The sequence below is a fragment of the Mobula birostris genome, chromosome 6 (genome assembly GCF_030028105.1).
Source record: "Mobula birostris isolate sMobBir1 chromosome 6, sMobBir1.hap1, whole genome shotgun sequence".
NCBI lineage: Eukaryota > Metazoa > Chordata > Chondrichthyes > Myliobatiformes > Myliobatidae > Mobula > Mobula birostris.
In genome coordinates this window covers 24,719,544-24,741,210 of record NC_092375.1, presented here as the reverse complement: position 1 = coordinate 24,741,210, position 21,667 = coordinate 24,719,544, and the positions used below count along the sequence as shown (strand labels likewise).

Below are 21,667 nucleotides of genomic sequence, written 5' to 3'. Positions count from 1 at the left end.
AAGCAGTATAATGCAGCCATAGCTGACAAGGGAAGGCAGAGCCAAAATAAAAGCCAAAGAGATGGCATATAATGGAGCAAAAAGTTAGAGAATTGGGGGGAAGCTTTTAAAAACCAACAGAAGGCGACTACAAAGTCATCAAGGAAAAGATAGAATATGAAGGAGAGCCAGCCAATCATATTAAAGAGGATATCAAAAGTTTCTTCAGATAAAGAGTAAAAGAGAGGTGAGAGTAGATATTGAATCACTGATAATTGATGCTGGATGGGTAGTAATGGGGAACAAAGAAATGGTGGACAAACTGAATAACTATTTTACATCTGTCTTCACTGTGGAAGACACTAGCAGTATGCCAGAAGTTTGAGAGAGTCAGGAGGCAGAAGTGAGTAAACTTGGCATTACTAGGGAGAACGTGCTTGGGAAACTAAAAGGTCTGAAGGTGGATAAATCACATAAATCAGATGCTCGAAACTCCAGCATTCTGAAAGGGATGACTGAAGAGATTGTAGAGGAATTAGTAGTGATCTTTCAAAAATCAATAGATTCTGGCATGGTTCCAAAAGACTGGAAATTTGCAAATGTCACTCTGCCCTTCAAGAAGGAGAGGCAGAAGAAAGGAAAGTATAGGCTAGTTAGTCAGACCTCAGTGGTTGGGAAGGCTTTGGAGTTGACTGTTAAAGGTATGTGTTCAGGGTATTTGGAGGCACATGATAAAATAGGCCAAGTCAGCATGGTTTCCTTAAGGGAAAATCTTGCCAGATAAATCTGTTGAAATTCTTTGAAGAAATGACAAGCAGAACAGACAAAAGGAAATTAGTGGATGTTGTGTACTTGGATTTTCAAAAGGCCTTTGACAAGGTGCTGCACATGAGCCTTCTTGACAAATTGAGAGCCCATGGTATTACAGGAAAGATACCAGCAGAGATAGAGTGTTGGCTGATTGGCAAAAGTCAAAAAGTGGGAATAAAGGGAGACTTTTCTGGTTGGCTGCCAGTGACTAGAGGTGTTCCATAGGGGTCTGTATTGGGACCACTGCTTTTTATACTAAGTCAATGATTTAGATGACAGAATTGATGATTTTGTGGCCAGGTTTGCGGATAATACAAAGATAGATGGAGAGGCAGTTAGTGTTGAGGAAGCAGTGAAGCTGCAGAAGGATCTAGACAGTTTAGGAGAATGGGCAAAGAAGAGGTGGGGGAATACAGTGTCAGAAAGACTTTGATAGAAAAAGTAAAGGTATAGACTATTTTCTAAATGGAGAGCAAGGTCAAAAATTGGAGGTGCAATGGGACTTGGGAGTCCTTATGCAGGATTCCCTAAAGGTTAATTTGCAGGTTGAGTCAGTGATGAGGAAGGCAAATAATTCCAGGACTGAAAGAGTTACCATACGAGGACCAATTGATGGCTCTGGATCTATACTCACTGGAATTCAGAAGAATGAGGAGGGAATCTCATTGAAATCTATTGAATGTTGAAAGTCCTAGATAGAGTGGATGTGGAGAGGTTGTCTCCTATGGTGGGGGTGTCTAGGACCAGAGGGCACAGCCTCAGAGGGACATCCTTTTAAAATGGAGATGAGGTGGAATGCCTTTAGCCAGAGAGTGGTGCATCTGTGGAATTCATTGCTACAGGCGACTGGAGGCCAAGTCATGGGTATATTTAAGGCAGAGTTTGATAGATTCTTGATTAGTGAGGGTATGAAGGGATATGGGGGAAGGCAGGAGATTGGGGCTGAGAGGGAAATGGTTCAGCCATGATGAAATAGCAGAACAGATTTGATGAGCCAAATAGCCTAATTCTGCTCCTACATCTTATGGTGTAATCTTATAAGGTGACTGACAGGAAATGATTAGGTAATAGTGATGGTGGGGTGTAGAGGGGAGGATTAGTCAATGGAGGTATTGATCAGCCTTATTGTTTGGGAAAGTTACAGTTTTTGAGTCTGGTGGTTCTGACATGAATGCTATGTAGCCTCCTTAATGGGTGTGGGACGAAGCAATCTAGGAGAAAGGGTGGATGGGATCCTTCGAGATGTAGCTGGACTTTTGCAGCAGATTTTCTGTATATATGTCCTTGATGATGGATGGGCTGGTGTCAGTGATGCGTTAGACAGTTCTGACTAACTGTTGTAGAGCCTTCCCATCCAGTGAGATGAACATAGGTACTCCTCCCAGAAACAAAATCATTGATGCAAGTTAGACAGCAACAGTAAGGCCTTGTTTTGCACTGATGCCAAACCCCATGAGTGCAAAACAGAAAACCAAGTATTTACTGCTATCTTTAGCTGGAAAAGCTGAGTGGATAAGGCATCTTGATCTTCATATCAGATCCCATCATAACAAATGAGAATATATGTTCAAGATGGTGCCAGCAAATTGTGTGACTGATGGCAGCTTCCTGCAGACAGTTCACAAAACTACTTTTACTTCTTTCAAATATGATTCTTCTAATAAGCTGTGTATGATTTGTCCCTGTGATTTACATTTTGATGGTATGTTTTTTGGGACGATTGAGCGATCTAGTGCTTTGCTGTTTCTGTGGGAGTTCGGTGAGGATGGGAGTGGAGTGTGCAGCCTGGTGGTCTGGACGTAGGGTGCAGGTCCATTGCTTCTCTCTGATTGAGACATTGAGCAAGGTTGAAATTGATGAAGACAAGAGTGGAAGATGGATGGGTGTTCAGTACCATCTGCCTGTATTTGATGTTTTTCTCTCCCTCTCACTAGTTGCTATCAAAGGAAAGTTGGAAGATGAATCTCAGAGTTGTATTCTGTTTGTACTTTGAATCTTTAAATTCTCTTTACTCCACATATTAAGCACGACTGTTCTGAATACAACAATAGCTATGAAATATCAACATTTGAGAAGCATTTCTGATACCCTACTTAAATCTGAATTTGGCCAAGTGCCCAAAAGCTGATCACGTGCTATCCGAAAAGAGATGGAAGATTGCTAAAAGTTGATTATTTGTTCATCAACAACCTGCATGCTGTAGCTCCATTAAAGTCCCATGAGGACTATCCACTCGGTATCTCATTACAGCTTTGGCCACCTCCAGACAAAGCAGATAAAGTTCAGGGGTGTGAAAAGGGTGACTGCCCTTGGCATCAAGCTAGTATTTGACAGAATATCAAGGGGCATGGGCAAACTGGAAGTCAATAGGAATTGAGAAACACTGTCATTGGTGCTATTTTTCTTTGGGTCTCCATTGACCATAAACTTAATAGGACCAGCCACATAATACTTTGGCTGGAACTGCAGGCCAGAGACTAGGTATTCTGTAGCAAGTGATTTACCTGCTTGACTCCATAAATAAGGCATTTTCCATTTGCCATGTCCAATATTCTTCCTTCGCATGGATGCAATATTAACATTCAAGGAGCTCAACACCATATAGAACAAAATGACGAGATTTGGAATCTTCCTACCTACCACTCAGAAGGCCAGGCTGACTATCCCTAATTAGTCCATGTCTATACAAGTGCTCATATGTCCAGTCCCTTAGGATAACTTACAACAATAACTTTCCTACTACTGATGTCAGGCTCACCGGCCTGTAATTTCCTGGTTTATTCTTAGAGCCTTTCTTAAGCGGAACAGCATTAGCTATCCTCCAATCTTCCGGTACCTCACCTGTCGCTAAGGATGATTTAAATATCTCTGCGAGTGCTCCTGCAATTTCTACACTTGCCTCCCACAGGATCCAATGGAACACCTTGTCAGGCCCTGGGGATTTATCCACCCTAATTTGCCTTAAGACAGCAAACACCTCCTCTGCTGTAATCTGTATCGAGTCAATAACCTCACTGTTGTTTTGCTTCACTTCTATAGACTGTGTATCTGTCTTCCGAGTAAATACAGATGCAAAAATTCCATTTAAGATCTCCCACATCTCTTTTAGCTCCATGCATAGATTACTATTTTGATCTTCCAGAGGACGGATTTTTTTCCCTTGCAATCCTTTTGCTCTTAACATATCTGTAGAAGCCACTAGTATTCTCTTTCAAACACGAGAAAAAAAAACCTGCAGATGCTGGAAGTCCAAGGCAACAAACATAAAATGCTGGAGGAGCTCAGCAGGTAAGGCAACGTCTATGGAAAGGAATAAACAGTTGACATTTCAGGCCAAGACCCTTCTTCAGGACTGGAAAAAAAAGATGAAACGTCAGAGTAAGAAGGTGGGAGTGGAGGAAGAAGTACAAGGTGGCAGGCGATGGGTGAAATCGGGAGGAGGGAGTGGTGTAGTGAAGAGCTGGGAAGTTGATTAGTAAAAGAGATAAAGGGCTAGAGAAGGGACAATCTGATAGGAGAGGGTAGAAGACCATGGAAGCAAGGGGAGCACCAGAGGGGGGTGATGGGCAGGTAAGGAAAAAGGTGAGAGAGTGAAGCAGGAATGGAGTGGGGGACAATTACAGGAAATTCAAGAAATCAGTATTCATCCCATCATGTTGAAGGTTACCCAGATGGAATATAAGGTGTTGCTCTTCCAACCTTAGTGTGGCCTCCATCACGTCAATAGAAGAGGCCATGGACTGACATTAGGTCATCCATCTTTAGCTCCAGTTTCCTAATGCAGTCGGCAAGGAGCTGTGGCCAGATGCACTTCTCCGGGTGTAATTATCAGTGACATTGATGACTACAACCACAAAAAGAGCATTATTTTAACAAGAAAGAGCACAGTTAGCACAAGCAAAAACAAATGGTCCAAAGTGCTCAGTGTGAACATGGTATTGCTATACTGAGAGAACGATTAGAGTTTTGTAGGTTGGTTCAAAAGCCAAATGCTTGAAAGATCTTGCTTGATGAATTTCCCATGGTCCAGTGTAAATTGGAAATACACAGTGTATCACAACATTTCCTAAATATATGGTATTTAATTTGGACAAGAATATCAAATCAGGCTTTCGGTGGATGTCATACGGATTTGTAAATATCACTATTGTTGCATAGCTTAGTTAACTGTGCTTAGTAGTACAGTCGGCCCTCTATATTCGCAGGTTCCGCATCCGCGGATTGAACCAATCGCGGATCAAAAATATTCCCAAAAAAAATTCCAGTAAGTTCTAAAAAGCAAAACTTGAATTTGCTGCGCGCCGAGCACTACACTGAATCCACGCGAATGAAGTGATGTAGGCATACCTTGCTGTAGCTTCCCGCCATTTCACAGTTCCTCAGTCTCTCTCCAGCACTCATTGTTTGCCTCGCGTCTCGTTCGTTCGCTACTTGTGTTGTGAGTGAGAGGAAGGAGTTTAAGGCTAGTAAGGGATGGCTGGCTGGCGATGTAAAGCGCTACAGCCTCAAGAGCTTAAAGATCACAGGAGAATCGGCATCGGCTGATGCCGAGGCAGCATCAGTGTTCCCAGAAGAGCTACGAATGGTTGCGTCTGTACTCAACGTACAGACTTCTTGTCATTATTCCCTAAACAGTGTAACAGTGTAACAACTATTTACATAGCATTTACATTGTATTAGGTATTATTAATAATCTAGAGATGATTTAAAGTATGTGGGAGGATGTGTGTAGGTTATATGCAAATACTACGTCATTTTACAACAGGGACTTGAGCATCCGCAGATTTTGGTTTCTCCGGAGGGGTCCTGGAACCAATCCCTTGCAGATACCGAGGGATGACTGTATGCTTTGTGTTTGTTAGAGAATGTCGAGATTACTTCAGACTCTCTTGATTTTTTTTTGTATTTGCTGTATTCTCATTATATATTTTCTTTTTGATGTTTGACGTTCATTTTTCTACTCTTTTGCAGGTGGACTAGATCATGGAAGGATTACTTCACTACATCAATCCAGCACATGCCATCTCTCTCCTGAGTGCACTCAATGAAGATCGTCTCAAAGGCCAGCTGTGTGATGTAGTCCTAATTGTTGGTGACCACAAATTCCGGGCCCATAAGAATGTTCTGGCCGCCAGCAGTGATTACTTCCGGGCTTTATTTACTAAGAAAGAGAACGAGAGCCAGTCAGTCTTCCAGCTGGATCTCTGTGAAGCACCTATTTTTGAAAATGTTCTGAATTACATCTACTCTTCATCCCTCTTCATAGAGAAGAAAAGTCTAGCAGCCATCCATGATCTAGGTGGTGACCTTGGTATCTCTTTTCTCACCAGCATCCCATCGCAGACACCTCAGATTTCTTGCACACCAGGTCCTATTAAAAAGCTGAGTAAAGTCGATGATGGAAGTAGCTCCCAGCCACGAAGTGTCATTGTATGTCAGAGTCGCAATGACCTTGATAAAAATAGCAACGAGTCTGAAGCAAAGGGTGCTGATTCCACTCAGAAAAAGGAAACATCAGAGGAAGAACCAAGACACAGTATTAAATCCTCATCTTTGATGAATGCCCTAAGAGCAAATTCTAGTGCTGTGGCTAGAGATGTTGAGACGACTCACCTATTGGAAGATAAAGGACAACCGATGTTAAAGGATATGCCTGGTACTTTAGGCAACACAAAATACCATGAAGCCATCAAATCTCTGGAAGAACGAAATGGTAGGATGAGATTTTGGTGGGATAGGAAAAGTTCCATGAGCATGGATGGCACTTCAAGTTTCACTGGCAAAGTTTCTGATACAAGGCAAAGTCTGACTGACCTCCTAGTCAATGGAAAGCCTTTGTCTAGGCCACAACTAACACCTGCATTCTCATTTCATGGAACCACAGGATTTGCATATTCCCAACAAAAATCTGGGCACACAGTAAATCCTGGTATAATGGAAGAGAATAATTTGTTATATTATACCAAGGTGGGGCCCGCAGTTCAACCTCCAAGATTGCAGTCTAACAGCCAGACTGTTGTCAGCAGTGGTCCACTAGTGAAAAGTTTACTTCGGAGGTCATTGTCAATGGATAGTCAGGTCCCTTGTTACTCTTCTCCTCTTGATCAGAAACTGAACTATGGCTCATCATCAGTGTGTAAGCCTGAACCACTGGAGTTGGCTTGCGATGTATCATCTCAAAAGCTGTTAAACGCAGATACAATAAAGCAACAACTTCAAAAAGATATGCCTCAGGTTGGGCAGACGTGTCGTCCAAAACAACTTAGTGTATCTCGGCCTGCAGATGCTGAGGTCATCTCATTATCAACAGCTGTTAAAGTGAAAACAGAACCTTGTAGTCCTGTCTCAGAAACTTCTGATATCATTCGGGTTACTGTGGGAGAAACTTCACCATCTACCAGTAAGGAATTCGCAGTGAAAAATGCAGAGAGGAACAGAAGAACGTCAATGCTACCAGTGAAGAGAAGATTCCAGGCTGAAAATGCAAAGTTTTCTTTTGAAAAATCAGAATCTTTCCAACATTCTCCCAAAATAACACAAAGCTTTGTGGAAAGTTCAAGCCCTACTACAGGTGATGCTAATCCCGATTTGTTGAAGACTGATGAGAACAAGGAGGAATATTCTGATCCTGAATCAGCAATAACTGGTAAACAGTTCAAGTGCAGGACCTGCTTCAAGATATTCCGATCTACAGCAGGCCTTTTCCGCCATGTCGACATGTACCATAACCCAGATAAGCCATACGCCTGTGATATCTGCCACAAGAGATTTCTTACCAATTTCAAAGTTTGGACACACTGCCAAACACAACATGGAGTGGTTATCAATCCATCGGCAGCCACCAGCTCTGGTCCAGTTTCAGAAGAAAAATTTCAGAAGAAACTGAGTGACATGATACGTGAGAGGGAGATCAAGAAGGCCCTTTTTCACAAGTTGCGCCGCAAGCAGATCTCTCATAGTTACCCAGGCCTACGATCAGAACAAGGATTCAAAAAGAATTTGAAGTCTGTAACCAAAGGTGTATACATCTGCACTACATGTGGAAAGCTGTTCCGCTTCTTGTCGCGTTACAGGCAACACATGAAGACCCACCCAGGTGAGAAGCCCTTTGTTTGCAAGCTCTATAACAAGGCTTTCAAGTCAAAAGAACAAGGTATAACTGAAAATCTAAGTGAAGATAGTACTGAACATCAGTGTGAGCATTGCAATACCAAGATGCCATCGATGGCAGAGAAGGCAAAACATGAGAGGATTTGTAGGAATGTTACTGTGTGCTGCTACTGTAGCCTTAGGTTCTGTTCCAGAGAACTAAAGCAAGAGCACGAAAGTCAGTGTGAATACAAGAAACTAACCTGCCTAGAGTGTAAACGTACATTTAAGTCCTCCTTCAGCATTTGGCGTCATCAGATCGAAGTCCACAATGAAAATACAATGGCCCCAGTAGAACAGTCTTGCTTGGATTCAATATGTCATAATGGTTTATTGCCAAAGGAAGGTCAGACTGAAGTTGGAGAAAACTCAGTAGCCAGCCCCAATACTTCAAAGGACGACGAAGTATGCACTGATTCTTCAGAACCTATGTATGTTGATTCTGAAGACTCCTCTTGCTTTCCTGAAGATCTGAGTGTCTCAAGTTGCAGAAATACCAACACTAAAGATGATCATCTCTCTGATGAGGTCTCTTCTAATCCCATCCATTTGGAAGGCATAGCCTCTGAATCAAACAGTTGCAGTGGGGAACCAGAAGACCTAACATACAAAGGAGAACGTGGACTTTGGCCGTGTGAAAAATGTGGCAAGCTCTTCACGATCCATAAGCAGCTGGAACGTCATCAGGAATTGCTGTGCGCTGTTAAGCCATTCATTTGCCACGTTTGCCATAAAGCCTTCCGTACCAACTTCCGTCTCTGGAGCCACTTCCAGTCTCACATTTCTCAATCAGGAGAACATCTTGAATTCTCTAAACCTGCAAGAAGTCCTTCTCGTGTTCCGCCTCCTCCACCCCCGCCACCACCTCAAGAGCACTCCCCTGACCCTGAACCCCCTTCTAATCACTCAGACAGGTCCCGCAGCCCACAGGCATCAGATACACTTTTTTCACAGGCCCCTCCTCTTTCAGCAGCTACCTTTGAAAGGCCATTCATGTGCAAATTTTGCCGCAGGACTTTCAAGACCGCTTTCAGTTTGTGGAGCCATGAACAGACACACAACTGAGACAAGATTTAATTCTCCTATGATTTCTACGGAATTCCACTAGATTTATTGAAAAGGTGCAAAGAGCATGGGCTGAATGTAAGGCAATATAAGTGTTTAGTATATTAAAGAGTTTGTTAAGAAAGCTGTAAAGTAATATATAAAACTGGTATTACTGATAGAAGAAAGTAAAATGTCTAGAGTTTTTTTTAAAAAATCCATCATTGTTATTCCGGTGCTATATAGAAGCATATTTTTATGTGATGGGAGTTTACCAGTATTATAGAATCTTCATTTAAGTAGGACTGAATGAATACTGCTGAACCAGTTGATGCATTGAGATGACTGCTTACCATGTGGTTTTAAAATTGAATAACATGAAGTTTAGATTATATTAAAGCAATTTTATTCCATTAGCAACAACTTAATTAACAATTACTGGGTCAGTTGTTTTGACAGATTGACTGTTAGATTGGACGGAATCAGATACAATGTTACATTTATCTTCAGCACAGCAAAAGTTGGAATACAGACACAATGGTTAAGTTCTATGGATGTGTTGCAATTCGTTGTTCAATCAGTGTAGATTTAACTCATTAAAAGCTCCTTGGAATTAATTGGGATCTCCTACAACAAATAAGTTGTAAACCAGTCAGGAGATTGGAGAAGAAACTGAAGCATGGTTGTCAATCACTCTTTACCAGTTAGTACCGTGGATGAGAAACTACTGCAAGCAATGGAATTTTAACTGAGGTGAACTCCAAGAAATAATTTGCAACCTCCAGCCAGAGAGGGATAAATATTATCTTTATTCATGTGCTCTCAGTCATTCAAAGATTTTATACTGTACCTATTTAAAGAAAAAGTGCTTCCATTGTGAGATCTGAAATACACATTGAAATTCAAGTTTAAAAGTATGCTGTGATGAGGACCAGAATTAGCAGACAAGACGAATGAAAGTTCCAAATAGTTTGAGAAAGGAACCAAATACTATGCCCAAGAACCGTATTAATCCTCCATCAGCATATGTGTATGTTGAAAGATGATAACTGGAACTTTAATGGAGAACAGTAGAATGGGCACAGTCTAGCACATACTCCCACCACAAGTTCTCTTTTGTGTGATAGGCAATGTTCAGGTTTGTTTGCTTAATAACTGAATTCTTTAAGTCTATTACAATGAATTCAAAGTTAGTGAAATAATGATTTGCTAATAATGACAATAAATGAGATCATGGAAGAGGATACTGTATGTCTTTCAGAATTATGTACAGAATGTCTGATCAGGCCAGTTTGTAATAAATGCATAGTGTTTTTATTATAATCTGAGGTAACAGTGAAATGCAATGGCACAGAAAATAGAGCATTACACTGACTTTGCATTACACTGACTTTGTTTTTGTTGAATATAATCTCAGGAAGGTCAATAGTGTAGTGCAGCAGAGTGGATAGTTCATTGCCATTGCATTTGTTTGTAAGAACTTAAATTTTCATAGAATCTGCCAGTGACTGAAGTTGTCATTCAGTGTCCTTCATTTCAGGCCATAAGTATGTTTTGCATAATAATATTTTTTTTACATGGAATTAATAGAAAGACATCTGGTTAGTATTTGTTTGACATTCAAATATGAATTATCTGACCAGATTCTGCTGTAGGGATAGTGCTGTATTGAAAACATACTGGCATGTCCAGACCAGTAAGATCATAACAGTTTTGTTTTTCCTGATCTGCATCCAGTTGTGATTTACATTAAAATGATTTGAAGGACCAGATAAAGTCTTTCTCATTCCACCCAAGTAGAAAATCAGAAAGCTTCTATTAATAACTGGCAGGACTATTGCTTATATCTGTAATATAATTATCAGTGCAAAATTCATCTTAATCCAGAAGAAATCAAGTAGCTTAATTTTTCATTGTAGCTAAACATTTATTTTCAGAATTGTTATCTTAAAGGACAATATACGGTCTGTGGCTTTGGACATTTTCAACTTAATTCTTGAGCTAATGAACTTTGTATTACCAACGTAGAATATAATTGTGTAAAAATCTTTATTTCCAGGTAAATGTCATTTACGGCAGTAAACAAGGAACAGAAGTCAATATTCCCTATAATCTTGTTAACTGATTGCTTTTAAAATTGGAACTCTAGAGCCAAATGTAGTCTTTTTAATTTAAAAAGATCTTTCTCATAATAAAACTGCTCCACTCTTAGCCTGGAATCTAATTTTGTCAGCGTAAACACCAGTCAGCTTAACAAAGACAAGGTGGCTGAAATAATTAACTATTTGTTGACAATGATACTTTCATTGATTAACCAAATTTAAAAGGGAAGTTAGTTTTGAAGGTTTAAAAAATGTATTAACCTTTCATGACTTTTCCCAAATCCAGGAAATAAGAGAGCAGTGTTACACTGAGGAGTAAGGTAGTCTATAACTAGGATTATATATGTATATTACTGCCCTGGTTGGCATTAGATAGTTACATTGTTTGTTTTCAAAGTTGCACAGAAGATCCTACAGGTAGTAAAAAGTATTTCTATTGGCAAAAGATAAAGAAACTGAATTATGAAATAGAGAAAGAATGGCAGTGAATATAACAATCCTATTGTAGATTGCAGAAAGACAACTTTGTTATAAATATTGTAGCTGATCAATATGTTTGGTTGCACTATAGCATAGATTTAATGTGCACTTTTAAATTTTTTTATTATTAATGAGATTTTTAGTTATGGTGACCAGGATATCTAAATCAAGACTGTCAATACTCTCCCAGCTGATTGAACTTCAAGAGGAGGTTAGATTATTCTGAACAAAGGAAAATGTATAAAATGCTAAAGTTCCAAATTTTTAGAACACTGTTCTTATTCAGGGCATCGGAAATTTCTTTACAATACTTGAAGTACTTTCACTTTGTAATATAGGGAACATGGAAACAATTTTTCACATAGCAATCTCTGGCAAACAGAACGAAATAATAGACAGGTATTTGTTTGTAATGCTTAATGATGATTAAATTGGCCATTTCACCAGGGGAACCAAAATTAATTGAAGTATCTTATAAGTATTTTGGAACAGTGATAAAATAGTGCAAGTATTTTCAACAATCAATATAGCAAAGTTTTCATAAGTTTTGACTCTAGTTTCATTCATACCTCCCAGTTGTAATTAAATCAAGGCATCCCCTAAGGCTCAGTGCTTGGATTTCAGGCCTAATAATGGATTTAATCTTAAAGAGAAAAAATTGATGGATTATAGATGATCCATCTTCAAAGTGTTGTCTTATTTTGAAAATAGGCAATATTATTTTAATTTTGCTAGTGTCAAATATTTGCTGGTATTACATCTTCTATTTATGAATAATACTTATTGAATTTCAAGTAAAGTAGGGTGACAGCTGCTCCCAATAGAAGTTCCAATGTAACTGGACTAAACAATATTTGTAATATTAACACTATTGAATTGTTAGTTTTTTTAATCTACATCTTGTTGGATAAACATGATGTATTAAGCAATTTATATTTCAGCATCCTTAATAGTTTAATGTAAAATTTTGGGCATAACAAAATATTATTTTGTGGAATTAAATAACATCTTCAAAACTGGTTTGTATTTCAGAAAGATTGAGTTAGACGAAAGCAAATAATGCCAATAGATCATGAAATTGAAAGTCAGTGCCACAGAAATGTCACAGAACAGAGAAGTCAGTGTTAGAGTGTTGTAACTAATAGTTTTTAACTAACTTAGTATCTAGGTTTCAGGTTCTAATGGTACATTGTAGTGGTGTGTAGAGTTCTAGGCAGACCATAGATTTTAGACCATGCCTTGAAATTCATCCAAAAAGCAACAGAGGAAGACTTGGATATTGAAGGCAAAGTGTTAGCCCTCAGCGGTTCTTCATTGCAAGGTTCTGAATTATAAAGAAACATGATGTATTTTGGCCTGGAAAAGTAGTCTTTGAATAATAATTGTGCAAAAAAGCATTCACGAGTTCAATAGGTTAAACTAAGGATAAACATAATTGTAGAATTGATATTGATATTGGACAGCTGTTTGGATTGGAGAGGTTTGAGGATATGTGAAATATGCTTATGGGTACAATGATCATTTTTAAGGAACAGTTGGATATAGTAGAGGAGAAACAAGTTTGGACAAAAATTCTAGTACAGGTACTTTGTGAATGGCTATTTTAGAAAGTTGACTCTTAAATAATTGGAGTATGGATTAAACTTGCTTGCATCATACACTGGGGTGCTTTCTTCAGTTACCTGATGAGATAACCATAGCCTTTCGCCAGGAGCAGATGTTGTCAGGTGGTGCTCAACCTTCATAGAGTGTTTCCACACTTAACCACTACATCCTCCAGTTGGTGGGTCAGCAATGGTGGCCACGTCACTGCCCATCTGCTCCTGACTTCCAGCTCCACTCCTTTCGCCTGCTCCCCCATCCTGCGAGCTGCTTGGTTCATGCTCTTTTCATGAAGGCCCAACGCAGACAGCAACTTCCATATTGACCTTGTCAGGAACTTTCTACAGCCGATCTCCACGGGGAATAGCCATGTCAGCCATCCTTTGTTCCTGCACTCCTGAACTCAGGAATGGTACTTCAGAGCCTTCCCCTCGTGAGCCTCCTCACATTCGAAAAACATAGAAAACCTACAGCACAATACAGGCCCGTCGGCCCACAAAGCTGTGCTGAATGTGTCCTTACCTGAGAAATTACCTAGGGTTACCCATAGCCCTCTATTTTTCTGAGCTCCATATACCTGTCCAGGAGTCTCTATCCCTATCATATCCACTTCCACCACTGTCTCGCCGGCAGCCCATTCCACGCACTCACCACTCTCTGCGGAAAAAAAACTTACCCCTGTACCTGGAATCTACTACTTCCAAGCACCTTTAAACTGTGTTATGCTAGCCCTTTTAACCCTTGGAAAAAACCTCTGACTATTCACACAATCAATGCCTGTCATCATCTTATACACCTCTATCAGGTCACCTCTCATCCTCCGTCGCTTCAAGGAAAAAAGGCCGAGTTCACTCAACCTATTCCTATAAGACGTGCTCCCCAATCCAGGCAACATCCTTGTAAACATCCTCTGCACCCTTTTATATGGTTTCCACATCCTTCCTGTAGCGAGCTGACCAGAACTGAGCGCAGTACTCCAAGTGGGGTCTGACCAGGGCCCTATATAGCTGCAACATTACCTCTCAGCTCCTAAACTCAGTCCCACAATTGATGAAGACCAGTGCACCGTATGCTTTCTTAACCACAGAGTCAACCTGCGCAGCAGCTTTGAGTGTCCTATGGACTTGGACCCCAAAATCCCTCTGATCCTCCACACTGCCAAGAGTCTTACCATTAATACTATATTCTGTTATCATATTTAACCTACCAAAACAAACCATCTCACACTTAACTGGGTTGAACTCCATCTGCCACTTCTCAGCCCAATTTTGCATCCTATCAATGTCCCGATGTAACCTCTTAACAGCCCTCCGCACTATCCACAACACCTCCAACCTTTGTGTCATCAGCAAATTTATTAACCCATCCCTCCACATCTTTATCCAGGTCATTTATAAAAATCATGATGAGTAGGGGTCCCAGAACAGATCCCTGAAGCACACCACTGGTGACTGACCTCCATGGAGAATATGACCCAGCTACAACCACTTTTTGCCTTCTGTGGGCAAGCCAGTTCTGGATCCACAAAGCAATGTCCCCTTGGATCCCATGCCTCCTTACTTTTTCAATCTTTCCATTGTACTGTGAATTCCACCAGGGTGATTTTCTTGTCTTAATTAGACCACAGTATGATGTCTGGTTGAAGTGTGGTTTGCCCCACTTCTGGGAACTGCAGCTTCCACCCCACATTGACCCTCATCTCCCATGATTTGGCAATTTGCAGCAGATTGGATTTAGGCTCTTTGATATGACTGTCATAGCCCTCCCCTTGATGAAAATGACTGCCCTGTTTACCTTTCTGCCATCGGGTCTCTTTTTACACCTCTCCCGGTCCAGTATGTCAGCAAGGGACAGCAGGACCTTCTCATGGTGCCACGTATACTGTCCTTGTGTTAAAGCTGTTTTGTATCCTGACAGTATGTGTGCCAGTGAACCCCACTGACCGCAAAGCTTGCTGTTAATGTCCCCTCTCAGACCCCATGTGTGCAGCTGTGAAGGTGTAAGGAGAGTGTCGTACGCAGAACACAGGAGGAAACAAATGCGGAAGAGCTCCAGTCTCCAAAGCTCTGCCCAAGTGTTCTTGCACTTGGGAAGATCCCATTTCGTCCAGGCGCCCTGTGACCCCCAACTCCACTGCCTTGGATACCCACCTTTTGTCCTCGCAGTTCCGTACCTCTGCCTGGACCATGTCACACCTACCCCTTGCACTTGCACTCCCCCATTGTTGGAAGTGTGCAGAGCCGAGGCCTTGCTGTCCCAGGCACGTGTTGCCAATGATGTCTCTCAATTGCAGGGAGCTCACGGCCTGGTCTAATATTGGAGATGAGGAAGAAAAACGAATGTAGTAGCTACTTGTTTGAAGTTTGCATGTTCTCCCTGTGACTACCTGGTTTCACCAAGTGCTCTGGTTTTCTCCCACATCCCGAGGTTATTCTGATAGATTAAGTGACCACTGTAAATGGCAAATGGATTTAACGGGAAGTTGATGGGCTAAAGTGAATAAGTTGCAGTGTTTTAGGTAGTTAAGAGGGAAATGGGACTGATAACATTGCACTGCCTGGAGCAGGCATGGATTTGATAGGCCAAGTAGCCTCTGCGTTATAAAAAAAAATTAATAATCTTGATTTTCTTTTATAAAACTCAGTCTGTTCTCTATGGTACTTGTAACTTTCTAGGCTGCAAAGTGCATCTGATTTATATACCATTGTAGTGTACATTAGATCCAAATGTGAATTTCCTAACTTTGATTGGGATCTTGGTTCATGTTTTGCATTCTTGCTTTGAGTATAAGTCAGATATATGATTATGCATGACAAATGATTAAATAGTCAGAGGGTGAAATCACGTACATAGAAATTTCCAATATCTGAAAATTATATACAGTGGTACCTTTCACAATCTTAAAATTCCCAAAGTACTTTGCAGCTGTCATGATATTTCTGAAGACTTATAGTGTGTTTAAGCTGTAGCCAAATTGCACACTGGAAGCTCCTACAAACAACTAGCTATGTTTTCAATTTTAGTGACGTTGACAAACCTGGCTAGAAATGATTTTTAAAAAAACAGTTTGAAACAATCTCATACATTCATCTGAGAAAGCAGATATTGTTGTGTTTTAGCATCTCACCAGAATGGTGGATTCTCCATCAGTATTCTCTCAGTACTGCAGCGTGTCAGTTTAGATAAAACCATAAGACATGGGAGCTGAATTAGGCCATTCTGCCTTCTCGCCTTACCTTTGACACTCTGACTAATCAGGAACCTATCAAGCTCCACTTTAAATACAATGCCTTGTATAGGTATTCAGCATCCAACCCTTTGTTCACATAAATGAGCATTACAACCAGGGAATTTGATCAATTTAACTGAGATTTTTTTTATTTGCGAATCACATCCTCCTTTTTTCACAGTAAAGCCCCAAAATAAAAGGAAATTGTAAATCATGAAAAACTTAAAAATTCAAAAACTGAAATGTCAGCAGTTCAAAAGTATTCATCCCCTTTTTTTTCAGTACTTAGTTGAACCACCTCACAGCTATTACAGTCAGTAGTCTTTTGGGGTAAGTCTTTATAATCTTTGCATAACTTGATGGACAAGGTTTGCTGATTCCTCCTGGTAAAATGGCTCAAGCTGTGCCAAGTTAGTTGGGGAGTGGTAGTGAACAGCAATCTTGAGGTCTTGCCAAGACGATTAAGGTCAGGACTCGACTGAGCCACTCAAGGAATCAGTTTTCTTCATTTGAAGCCACTGTGCTTTTGGTCATTGTCCTGCTGAAAGACGAATCTCATCCCCAGTATAAGCCTTCTGGCAAAGGCAGTGATTTCCTCCATGAAGTCCTTCCATGAACACTATTCGGTTCTGTGTTTTTCTTATAGTGGACACATGAACAGAGTTCTAGAGATTTCTGCAGTTCTTTTACTGTTACCCTTGGGTTTTTTTTTCCACTACCTTCCACGTTGCATGTTATGTTCTCGGTGTGATCTTTTCAGGATGCCCACTCCTAGGGAGAGTAGCAACAGCACTGAGTTTCCTCCATTTGTAGACAATTTCTCTTACTGTGGACTGATGAACACTCAGATCTTTAGAAACGCTTTTGTAGCCTTTTCCAGCTTCATGCATCTCTACAATTCTTCTAAGCTCTTACGAAAGTTGTTTTCATCGAGGCATGATGCACATAAACAGATCTTTCTTGAGAAGAGCAGGTTCTGTCAGTATCCTGAGTTTGTGTGTCTTTTTTATAGGGCAGGGCACCTCTACAACCCACACCACCAATCTCATCTCATTAGTTGGAATACCTGACTCCAAATAGCTTTTGTAGAAGGCATTACCCAAGAGATTCACATACTTATTCCAACAAATAGATATAATATTGAATCATTTTTCACAATAAATAAATGAACAAGTATAATATTTTGGTATTAGTTATTTCATTGGGTGCCCCTTATGTAGTTTTAGAACTTGTGTGAAGATCTGTTCATATTTTAGATTGTATTTACGCAGAAATAGAGAAAATTCTACAAGGTTCACAAACTTTCTAGCACCACTGTATGTGATTAAGGATCACTTACCTGATGGCACACTTTACTCTCTTAGAGTCTAATTAAAATTAAGTGAGAGTATATATGGATGGCAGTGGTGGTTTAGTGCTGTTTTGATGGAGACTGAAATAATTAGCACTTTTTAACCCATTTTTTATATACCTGCTGTGAAAGTAATATCAGGCAGATTCATGTATGAAAACTAAGTTGGCCTCAAATTAATCTTTAGTTTTATGCAGTATTTATACTTAGTATTTGCAGTATAGATTAGTATCTATAAATTTGCACTCAAAGTAGTGGCTGCAGAAAAATGTAAGGCTGGGGCTCCAAGGCAGAAATTAGAATGTACTATAGCTCAATAGATGGCACTATACTCACTGTATAGTGAGTACTTAATGCTGATCCTCATTGTTAGAAATATTCACAGAGAAGTTCACAAGCAAACAGTTGAATGGAATTCTGTAATTTAAAGTTGACTTCATATAAATAGATGGGTGACTAATAATCAAGTGCCTGGAAATAGGCTTTACAGTCAGTGTAATACAGGTATAATATACTGTTTTAATTTCTGGAATGTTAACGAATGTATTGCAGCATTTGTACTTTAATAATTAATTATGTTCTGTACAAAATAATACTGTTTGTCCATGCAGTAACAAACGGATTTTTTTGTCATTAGTTTTGGGACCTTATGTATAGTAATAAGAATTTCCTAGATATTTTTCAGAAAAATAATTGTTAAGTGCAAAATTTATAAATTAGATTTTTTTGGAATTATTAGGCAGTGACTTGTTTATTTTTAAAATCAAGCTTTATGTTTCTAAAAGATAACAGTAATAGCTGAATTTTGTTTTTCTTAAGAACTGTATGGATTTTTATTTCCCTGTTAGGAAAGGCATAAATGTACTCTTTTTTGAAAGAATCACATGGAACGAAGTCCAATGAGAAAGGTGCTTCTCATCATGCAGCTTGGTCCTTATGACCTTGCTGCAATTAACTCAGCAGTTTTTCAGTGTTCTGATACAACAACATAAAAGCAAAAGATAAAAGAGTCTAGATCAGCTTGTTACTTACTATGTTCCCTGCCACAGCTGCTTAAAATCATGCTGGAAGAGAGATTATTTTTCAAATATGGAAGCTCCATTCCCCAAGACTTTTGCCAAAATTCCCGATTTTACATAGTGTAGGTTGTGAATTTGTCCATACACTAATAGCCAGGACTAAATAGGATATTTATTTGAATGAGTTTCTTTTTCTATATTCATGTTTTATATTTAGTAGGGATTGAACTTTTCAATGAAATTATCAGCAGCAGAGCACATTTCTGAATATGGCCAGTGATCACACCACACCTTGGTTCTATCCTGTGCTCTGTTTAGTTTTGAGCCATATAGAAATTTTAAAAAACCCTAATCTGCCCTTGATTTTTATTTGCATGTGGTTTTCACAATTACTGTCTCCATAGTAAATGATACTGAACTCTCAAGCAATAACATTGCAATAAATTCATGTCATTATAGGTTTTGACTTTCCTAATTGATATATTAATGTCAACTAACTTGGCGAACCATAATGACAAGAAATTCTGCAGATGCTAGAAATCAAAAGCAACACACACATAATGTAGGAGGAACTCAGCAAGACAGGCAGCATCAATGGAAATGATCAGTCCACGTTTTAGGCTGAGACCCTTCTTCAGAATTGGACACCCAGTTTTGAGTCAAAGGTTATGTTATCTTCCGTATTTGTATTCCTTTTCTAATTAAGAAGTGTAAGAAAATCAAAATATAAATGCAGTTATTGAAGCATTCACTGAATAGTCTGAAGAACATGGAAAATCAAAACTTCTACATATGATTTGAATAAAGTAAATGAGCTAGTTTACGAAACTATGTGAAGGGAGGGGAGGATAAAAAGAGAAAATGCCTTATTGTCCAATTACTTTTCTTGTATCCTTTGATCCTGCACCATATCCAGCAATTGAAAAGTTGCCAAGTCTGTTACAGTGCCATTGCTTGTTTACACAAGCAAGAGCAGGTCAGGGTAAGCCACCTTTTTCTCATTATTACAAGGATGGCATCTAAGTTCTTACTGAAGTATAGTGGGGGAGGGGAGGCATTTGGTTTTAACGAAATAAAAATTTACGTTTATCATTTGGTTAACTGTCACCCTCTTTATTCCCATCTTGAATTTTTTTACAATTATGAATAACTTTTCCAGCTTTTGTTTGCACCTCCTGCTATTTACTAAAATGACATAAATCTGATTGTCCAACATTTTCTGACAGGAATTAATATGTGTGGTGAGGGTTGGGCATGAATGTGCATTAAAGCTGCTCATAATGCTCTTGTGAAAAGACATGGGACATTTTATTATAACTTCAGTTTGATGATTTATGGTTTATCTTTTTTTAAGAAGTAAATAAAATTAAAGTTATACTTGAAAATTGGTGGTTAAATGCAGATGGTGCCTTATTTCCTGTATGAACACTATACATTTTAAAACAAAAACTACATTCAGTTTTGAGCTAGATGGAATTTGAAATCCTGAAGACATTGCTTTCCTAACAAAATTGAAGGCATAAATCTGCACATTATTAAGAGTTATTTGCTTAAATGCTAAAAATGTAATTCTTTATTCTAAAGGGAATTCAAAGCTGTTACTATAATCTGCAGGAAAAGAACTATATTGGGAGTAAATCACTGATTACTGATTATCAAATTATAAACCCTACAAAAAGCAGTTTTTATATATACCTGGAAATATGGATTTAAACAAAGGTGATGGGAAATGGTGACAATTCACATCATCTCAGTTAACATCTGGCAGACTGAGATAGATTTATATTGCAAGTGGACCTTTCATTGGATCCAAACTTCATTTTGTTTTTGTCCTCCATGCTGACCAGTCTCCTGTGTATTTCTAAAATATTGTTTTTATTAGCTTTGGTTAAATCTATTTCCAAATTTCATAAAATATAATTTGGTGGCAAATGCAAGGAATGGTAACAAGGTCATTGACTGGCTTAATTTTGCTTTGTGGGCAGTGTTTTAAGTAGTTTGCATGTTTGCTTTTCACTTGTATTTGTGGTTATTCTGTGTGTATGAGAATACATATTTTATGTGTATGCAAACACTGCAGGTTCAGTGAATAATGGCATCCATATATGACATTCACTTTGATTTGAAAGCAGCCCTTGTAAAATTCAGTCTTGATCTAGTTTCCTAAACTACTTCAAACCAATTTGCAGGTCTTTGATTTAAAAAAAAAACTCCCAAAATAGTTGCTGTTTTGAATAAGAGCAAACCGTATTCAGCAACTTCTCTGTGCTAGAAGAGAAGAAATGCATAACAATACTGAACTGTATCTGAACATGACACTTAGCTGAATGAGGAAAGTCTACCAGAATTCCTATTTATTATCACCTTTGGACCTGAGTGGAGATAACCTTAGATATGTTGCACACCATTTAAGCTCACTAAAGAGAATTGACCACATGGGTGAGGCTCCTGTGAAGCTGTGACCCAGTGGCAGCAGGCAAGATTTCAGGAAAAGTCAGGAAAAAATAAACACATATTTCTTTTCATATCATAGAATCCAGTAAAAAAAACTTCTAAAAACTCTTGTTGCATAATATCTTTTGTTTAATTCTTTTGTAGTCGATATTTTACCAGGCTTTATTGGTCAATTTATTACTTAAAATACATTATGACTCGATTTTGAGAAGGTTTTTTGCATGTCAAGTTGTATTTACAATAATTGCATTACATGCCAGTATCCATTTGCAAAATTTACTGTTAGAATATACTACTGATCATGTGGAATGTATTTTAAAATTTAGGTCTTTTTGACCTTTGTTATATTCTTTTTCTTGAAACATGTTGACTTCATTTAAAGGAAACTTATTTGTACCCTTTCATACATATTAGTGATAGTATTGTATTACTTTATATATTTCTATGT

The 21,667-nt window shown here is 39.0% G+C and overlaps 1 protein-coding gene across 1 annotated transcript in view; it reads left to right on the top strand.

Moving 5' to 3' along the window:
* The window catches only part of zbtb21 (zinc finger and BTB domain containing 21), a 45,645-nt gene extending 25,495 nt beyond the window's left edge, over positions 1–20,150 (top strand). Inside the window, exon 2 of the mRNA XM_072260038.1 lies at positions 5,761–20,150. Coding sequence (XP_072116139.1) covers positions 5,773–9,003 — 3,231 coding nt within the window. The 5' untranslated portion in view covers positions 5,761–5,772 and the 3' untranslated portion in view covers positions 9,004–20,150. The remainder of the gene's footprint in view (positions 1–5,760) is intronic.
* The last annotated feature ends 1,517 nt before the right edge of the window (positions 20,151–21,667 follow it).